We start from the raw sequence: 8,089 nt of genomic DNA, 5'->3' as shown, positions 1-8,089 counted from the left end.
TAAGCAATAAAAGGCCTGCAGTTGCAAAGAGGAAAGGAGGAGTTCATAGATCAGGCTGGGGAGCGAGGAGAGCAGATTTCTGGCTGGGAGACTCCTAGGACTCTTCCCTTATCTTTCTCCATTCTGAGATGAGGCAGCTGTTGTATGGATCCCCAGCAGTGCTAAAGAAGAACAGAAGCCAAAGAGAAAGCAGCACTGTATCTAATAAGCAGGATGAGAAATGCCAGCCAGGATCTGAGAAACTGTTTATGGGCAAAGACCAAGAGCCAGTGCTCTACCTCCCTCAGGGCTACGGAGAGAAGAGCACCAAAATGCTCAGGGACAGAGGGTTTTGTTTAAGCTAAGACAGATCCAGACTCTCCTTTGACCTCACCCCTACTCTCAGCCTTTGGATGCCATGGTCCCTTGGCTGAAAGGGCTTCCTAAAAAAACGATACTGTTAATTACTAAATCCATTACTAAAATTATTCAGACTTCCTAACTTATTCCTCATACTGTCTCCCTTCTATCCTGTTGTGGTACCTTCTCCTTTAAGAAGGACATACAGCTATGAGAATCCAGAAAATGTGTTAAGTTCAGCTTGGGGAAATCTATTCTGGTTTCTAGCAGAATACAAGTGCTAAATAAGGTGAGGGTTGTAACTGTCCCAGGCAATGCCCAGCACATATTATGAGGCTATCCAATGGAAGTTCTATGGTCTAAGGTAATGTAAAGTACAAGTTTTTGAAAGTGAGTTTGGTTCCCAACAACCTGGCATTATTTAGCGCAATCCAAACATTTTTCATAGTAGCTAATGAATAACACAATTAGGCATGCTGCCTGAGCCAGTGACTTCAGGGCCCAGACTAGAACTGCAACAGAATACAGCCAGCCTTGAAGACAGGTGCAGCGTGGGCTGTCAGCAGGCTGACTAGAGAGCAGAGCAGTGATGTGGGCCACTGAAGCAGGTCTGCTAACTTCAGTGCTTGGAAAAACACGGCTGTCTCTAAGTTTCTGAGTTATTAAATTCTCAGTTGCCAGAATTTGTTATTTATTAGAGCCCATGTTCATGCCCAAGATCTGTATCCTGCCCTAGTATCAACAACCCCTCTTTTCCCCATATTTCATATTCCCTTGGGGAACAGTGGGCCCTACTCACAGCTGACATAGCTACTACAGAAATAAATCAGTCACAAACCAACACAGAACAGACTCATGCCTGGTTTAATGATCACTGTCTATTCTTCAGAGCAGAGGCTCAGACAGATGGTGGAGTCAGGAGGCTTCGGGGTCTGCCAGCCTGGATGTACACAAGTGGGAGGAGAGGGAACCTGGACACAAAGGGCCCCATTTGCTTTGCCAGCAAGGGAACAAGGGCTGGTGGGGGAGGGGAGGGACAGGAACACACACAAAGTCAGATTCAATATGCTTTCAGCTACCTGCCTGGGCAGGGTGGGGATAGCTCTTCTTTCTCAGTTCCTTTCTGAGAACCCCACAAATACAAGTAAAGAAAAAAAAGATTACACATAAACACAGATTGTGCAGCCGTGTCATAATCAGTCCACAAGGACACCTGCTTCCAAGATTTTTTCGTCTTGTAGGCAGTCCCTTCAGCCCTCTTTCTACCAATGCCCTGATGCTTTTCTTCATAGGGCACCAGTGAACAAACCCCATAATGGTAAGTACTCAGTTCCCTAGGCAAGAAGCCATTTGGGGGTCTATCAGCAGGAATCAGGGTAGGGCCTGCTAATCCGAAGTACATCTATTCGTTAGCAAGTCTTGGAGAAACAAATAGGGGCCAGAGGCCCAAGTCACTGGGAACGCTCCGCTCCCATAAACCATTTCATTTCACTATCTTTCTGAGGTTCTCAGAACCTCAGAGTTCAGCCTCAAAAAGTTAGACTTGCCCAGGTTCCCTGATAAATCTGAGAATGGATTCCAAGTTCTTATCTCTAGGAAAGAAACGTCCCTTAAGGCCTTGGGAAGACAACCATTTACAAGAAATTCTATTTTTACACTCTTTCCTCCTATCCTTAGCTTATGATAAGGATCCTCAGTCTTACATGGCATTTGGCTAAGAAGAGGCAGTATAGTAGGGGCCTGCTCTCCTGTCCTCCATCCATCTCTGTCTCTCCCTCATGCTCTGAGCCTTGGCCAACAAACTTCCAAGAGAAATACCATTTTGGAATCTCATGGCTACTGCCTAAAGATACCTTAGATCAAAGTGAAATTTCCAAGGACCTGAGGGCTCAGCTACAGCTTCTAACTCTCCCTTCTCTCAAAAGCATTCTCAAAACACCAGCAAGTGTAGGAAAGTCACAGGGGTGCAGTGATCATAGAATAATACTACTAGCTCACACTTATATAGTGCTTTAAGGTTTGCAAAGCACTTTACACATATATTATCTCATTTGATCCTCACAACAACCCTGTGAGGTAGGTGTTATCCCCAATTTACAGATGAGGAAAGACAGAAAAGTTGAGTAAACCCCAAGATTGTACAGTTAGTGTCTGATTCAAATTCCAAGTTCAGGTCTCTACCCACTGTGCTTCAATGCCTCTCAGAAAAGGGGAGAAACTCCAGAAACTTCAGGGAGGGGAAAGTCCAAGTGGTTTTATACTGAAGGGATATTGCAGATGCCTCTGCTAGAATACATTATATTTTTAAAGCTGTGTGAATGTGGGGATAACTCTGTGGGTACTGGAAATCAAAGGAGACACTGTCTAGGTCAATGCCAAAATGCTGGTGTGCATGCGTACCTATAAGTTGTAAGTAACTGAGGGAAATGCTGCATCTCTCTACTGTATAAACTGCTAAGAGGTGGAAAGCAGTCAGAAGAGCCCAAGGATGGATGGGGGCAGCATCTCAAGTACTAGTCCCCTACCCTAATCTTATTACGCAGAGGGAAGTAGACCCTTGTGCAAGTAATAGTCAACTTTCACCTTCTATGAGTGACCCTGTACAAGTCACTGAACCTCCTGAGGCTTGCTTCCAACTGTAAAATGAGGGAGGTTGTACTAGACGACCTCTAAGGTTCCTTTCAGATCTGAATCTCTGATCCTATGATTCCCCCAGGAGATGCCAAGTTAGGAATGCCTCCTACTGGGGCCCAGAAAGCAGTTCAAATGCAGAGAGAGCTTCCCTAGTCTGAGAACCAACTGGGGAGAAAACAGGGCCTGCACTGGTAGGGGAAGAAGCAGACTGAAAAATGTAGAGGAAAATACGTCTATTCTTCCTCGTCTCCAACCTTCATGTAGCTCTACCTCAGATGCTCAGAATAACCTTGCTGGACTGTGGTCCACTTAAATGCTGCTGAAAAGACTAGTATATGTAGAGTCTGAGGGAGGAGCTGGAGTGGACAGCCATCTTCTCTATTCCCAAGCTAGTCTCCAATCATACACCCTCAGATCCATGGCCGGTCAGGAAGTTCAACCATTGTTCAGACTTCAGGTGTGGGGAGGCTTACGTGCTAAGGGCAAAGGTGGCAGCATGAGCTTCCCATTTAGGTTTTATTCAACTTATCAGACCTACGGTAGGATTGCTTGCAAATTGAGGCAAGTATAGGGCTTTAAGCACATACATACCCCAGACCGTCCATTCTGGGACAGGCAATTCCTCTCAAGCCTTGCGCACAGTTAAATTCCTTACTCTAGCCTTGCAGCAGTGACAACTATGAGTGAAGATCACTGCCCCCAATATTTAGAGCCAGTTAACTGAGACCTGAGAAGGAAACCTTGCAATTCGAGGATGCTTCACAGTGATTACCTCTCCCTTCACCCAAACACCCATCTACTCATGAGGATCTTAGGCCCTCTTGGCTTCTTTCCCCCACTGCACTGTACAAACAGAAAGCTCATCTCTCACCCAAGCTTGTTGGAAAGGCTGCTGAAGGGATAGCAAGGGAAGAAAACTAGATAAGCCAAACAAGGTTTTACAAAATGGAGGCTAATTTAGCCTCATCTTTATAATAGGCAGTTTCCTTCACATCCTCCCACTCCCAACCTCCACCACCCACCCCAATCATCTTATACACCATGCCTGTGGTAGGCACCTGGAAAGGCCCTGCCTGAGGTGGTGAAATCAGTAGACTCTGGAGTACAAATGCACAGCAGAGAAGAGACCAGGGAGTCAGAATCCCTATTGTTCACACCTGGAGTAGGTTTTTGAGGTGTTCTCTTAAGCTGTGTGACCCAAATAGCCTAGTTGATACTAGCCAGCACTTTGCACCAATGGATAATCCCCCAATGTCACACTCATTATATTGCTACCCTCTATAAGCTTATATTGGTTACAAGGGGTCCCTAGTTTGCCACAGGACCATGCTAGTTATTTGCTTCTGTGATTCAGTCAATTACTTAATTCTTCTTGGGAAAGAGGAAGGTGGACAAGTTTGAGAACAGCTTTGGGGGTCATTCTTGATTCAGGGGTCTTTTTCTGGTTCCTACCCTGTTCCTTAAGGTTTTCAATTCCCCTGTCTATGTCAACCAAAGATGATATACCTGCAGCTGAAACTACTAGAATTAGGCTAACTGCCCAAGTCTGTGCCCATTCAAGTCCCACCCCAAATCCCTGGGTAGAGGGTGGAAGGAGACATAAAGAAAATCCCATTTTTCTTTCAAATGCTTGGATAATGACCACTCTCTTATGGGGCCATAGATGACATAGTAAAAGCTTACAGAATCTATTTCCCACTAGACCCACCTGTCTTAGACAAGTTCCCTCATCATCAGCTGAACTTGCTAGAGCTTTGGATAGGGGTGCAGCATTTGCCTGAGAGTTACAGATCCATATATGAAAATCTTCTACACCCAGGGATGGAGGTGGGGCTTCTTGCCTGCTGTTGCATCTGTGCACAATTCCCATGAGGACAGGGGAAACCAACACCCTCAGGCAGCCCTCTTTCCCCTTACATCCTTTGGAAGTTACCATTACCTTTTTCCCAGGGATCTTCCCGTCAACCCCACCCTAGTCACACCACAATGGGTGTATCAGAGAAGACTGAGCTGACTGATTCTGGATCAGACATTTTCCTCTGGCCCTTGGCCCCCTCAGGTACAGGGAGGGTGTTGCCAGGCTTTAGTTTGCCATTTTGGCCCTGCCCAGGGCCTGTAGGTTCCAGGAAGGCCACTCGACGGTCAAAGCCACTGTCCTTGCCACCACTACCAGCCATTGGATCATGGTTTGGGGTAGTGCTCAGCATGGAAGAGCTGAGGCTATCTCCCTGATGGCTTGCGGGTCTCTCCCCAGCACGGCACCAGCAGCGGCATGGGGTGAGGTACAGATAGATCAGGACCAGAACCACGCTGAGGATACAGCCCACCAGCGTGGTATAGGCTGTATTGAGAGTGTCATGAGGTCCATGCTGGGTGAAGTTGTGGACCTTCACCTCCACAGACAATGTTTCATTGAACACCTCCCCTACCGCATAACAGGTGTACAAGCCCTGGTCCTCAACCCGAATTTGCCGTAACTGAAGACTACCATCTCCCAACATCATTATTGTGCCATTGCCCACCTCATTCAGTACTCTTTCATTGTTTGGTGTTACCCATTCCTTCGTCATCCCCTGCTGCTTGGTGTCACAGCTAATGATCAAGGTTTCACCCAGGTAGGCTTCAAATGCACACTCCTTGAACTCACTGCAGTTCAGGGTGCTGCTCATGTTGAAGATACTGAGTGTCTTCTTGGAATGTATACAGTACAAATCCTCCTGAAAGTCCATCACTGAGCTCAGCTGACGATATTGCCAGTGTGTGAAGAGCTTATATATCTCACAGTCACAGGTGAGGGAGTTGTTATGCAGATACAGTCCATTTTTCATCCAGGCTGGCAGGTCTTGCAGATCAGATGTGGGTAACAGCTTTAGTTTATTAGAAGACAGATCCAGGAGGGTCAGTTGGGGCAGCTTGGATCTATCCTTGACCAGTTCTACAGGAAATCGAGCAATCTGGTTCTGGCTCAGGTAGAGTTTCTGTAGGTGGACCATATCATCAAAGGCGCTTCTGTCCACCTCCATAATTCGGTTGTTGTACAATAACAATACCTCCAGCTCCTGAAGTTCACTGAACAGGAACTCATCCAGTGTCCGCAAATGATTGGAGGAGAGGTCCAGGTAGCGCAGCTTGGGCACTGGGGAGAACGCCTCCGTGGAGATGAAGTGTAAGTAGTTATGGCTGAGGAACAAGGAGTGAAGATGGGTCAGGCGGATGGAGGTCCATTGTGCCCGAAGGTGGGTCAAGTTGTTGTGGCTAAGATCCAGTTGTGCCGTGTAGCGGGGTAGAGACTGTGGAACATTCGCCAACCCTCGTTTGGTGCAGCTGAGGATGTTGCTGGCACAGAGGCAGGCTGCAGGACAGCTGAGAAGGGAGCGCCCGGTTCTGGCGACCCCGAGGCTAGACAGGAACAGGGACAGGGGCAGGAGCCAGATGCCTCGGCAACCACTCTGGTGTTGCATAGTGTCACTGGTGGGGGGGGGGGTTGGAATATCACAGTGGGAGGCCTAGAGGAAAGAGTAACTGGAAATGTTCTAATGGGAAAAGGATTAAGAGAATGGGGGTCATTATCACTAGGAACATATTTGCTGAAGTCTAGTCATCAGGGCATATAGAGAGAGAATGAATGGATTGATGTGAGAGAGGTCACTCGGGTCAAATTACCAGGTACTATCTAGATAAGGGGAATGAAAGTTCTCTAAGCAGAGTGAGTGAGAAAAGACAGAGGCTTCCTGGTCTGGGTGGATGCCTCCTTGTGAGAGAGGGGGTAGGGGGACAAACAGGTAGGCACAGGGAGGTTTTACAATTTTGTCCAGGGAATCTGGGGACTATCTCTTCAGGGTCTGGTGGTTTGACACAGCCACTTTCTAATTAGATCAGATTTGTGGGAGGTTCACAGGAGCTCTCCAGTGTGCTTGAGGTGGGGGTTATAGGACTGTGGCCAGGGTCTGGAGGTGAGGAGTAGGGAGGAACAGACACAGGGGCTGACTGGCCAGGGTCTGGGGGAGGGGATTGTCACAGGGTTACTTGTTCAAGGTCCTGGGGGGGGGGGTTGTCCACGGAGGGGAATGCCAGGGCTGTCTGTTCAGGGTTTTGGGGACAAAGGTTACAGGGGCTGTTTGCAGGATTGGGAGGATCCGTTTGACCAGTGACTGGGGGCAAGTGTCCCCGGGCTTTCTGATCAAGGGCTTTGGGGAAGGGGCCGTTATCCTAGGGCTGTTGGCTCAGGGTGGGGGTGGTCTCAGAGTTGTGTGCTAAGATGGGGGCATACCAGGGCTGTTTGGTCAGAGGCGGGAGGCAGGGTCCCAGGTGTGTCTGCTGCGGGGCGGCGGTGGTCCCGGGGCTGTTTGCTCGGAGGTGGGGGTCCTGGGGCCGTCTGCTCGGAGCGGGGGTGGTCGTGGTCCCTGGGCTGTCTGATCGGAGCGGGAGGGGGCGGGGATCCCAGGACCGGGCGGGGTCACAGCGGCTGCCCGGGCCCGCCCCCCGGAACGGTCACCATCTCCTCCGCCTGGTCAGCCTCGCCGCCGCACCTGCTGGGCGGGGATGGGGGAGCACTGGGCCCGGGGCGGACCGGAGGGCTCGGCTCCCGCCGGTCCTGCGCGCGCCTCAGAGGCCGGCCTGTGCGGGAGCCCGTGGTCCTCCGGGGCCGGGGATCGGGGCCGGGGCCGGCGACATCGCCCCCCACCCCCCGCCCGCTCTCTGCAGCCGCCTCCTCACCCGCGCCGCTGCCGCTGCTGCAGTTGCCGTCGCCGCCGCCGCCTCTGTCACTGTCTCTGTCACAGCTGCCGCTCGCGGGGAGCCCGCAGACGCAGCCGCCGCCGCCGCCGCCGCCTTCTCCTCTGGCCGGGTTTGCCGCGGGGCCCGGCAGAGCCGCAGGAGGCACTGGATCCTGGCAAGCCGGGAGGGGGGGAGGGCGCGCGCCGAGGCCCGGGGCGCGTGCGCGGGGAGGGGCGGGGGCGCACGTGCGAGTGTTTGTGTCTCCGCTGCTCCCCGGGCTGCGGGCAGAGCCCCGGGCGGCGAGGGCGCGTGCCGAGGGCGCATGCGCGTCTCGGCGTGACCCGCGGAGGGGGGGGCTGGGGCTGTGCTTGCGGTCGGGCGTGCGCACATGCGCACACAG

General features: G+C 50.9%; 1 protein-coding gene across 1 annotated transcript; it reads right to left on the bottom strand.

Moving 5' to 3' along the window:
• Positions 1-1,184: 1,184 nt before the first annotated feature.
• AMIGO1 (adhesion molecule with Ig like domain 1) lies at positions 1,185-7,373 on the bottom strand. The gene is made up of 2 exons (XM_027856794.1): positions 7,244-7,373; positions 1,185-6,479 (listed from the first exon to the last, which is right to left on the bottom strand). The coding sequence occupies exon 2, from the start codon at positions 6,432-6,434 to the stop codon at positions 4,950-4,952; it is 1,485 nt and encodes a 494-aa protein (XP_027712595.1). The 5' UTR covers positions 6,435-6,479; positions 7,244-7,373; the 3' UTR covers positions 1,185-4,949.
• Positions 7,374-8,089: the final 716 nt, after the last annotated feature.

Source organism: Vombatus ursinus, unplaced genomic scaffold (genome assembly GCF_900497805.2).
Source record: "Vombatus ursinus unplaced genomic scaffold, bare-nosed wombat genome assembly UNPS02011613.1, whole genome shotgun sequence".
Taxonomy (NCBI): Eukaryota; Metazoa; Chordata; class Mammalia; order Diprotodontia; family Vombatidae; genus Vombatus; species Vombatus ursinus.
The sequence above is the reverse complement of the archived record's forward strand: the minus strand, read 5'-3'. Positions and strand labels throughout refer to the sequence as shown.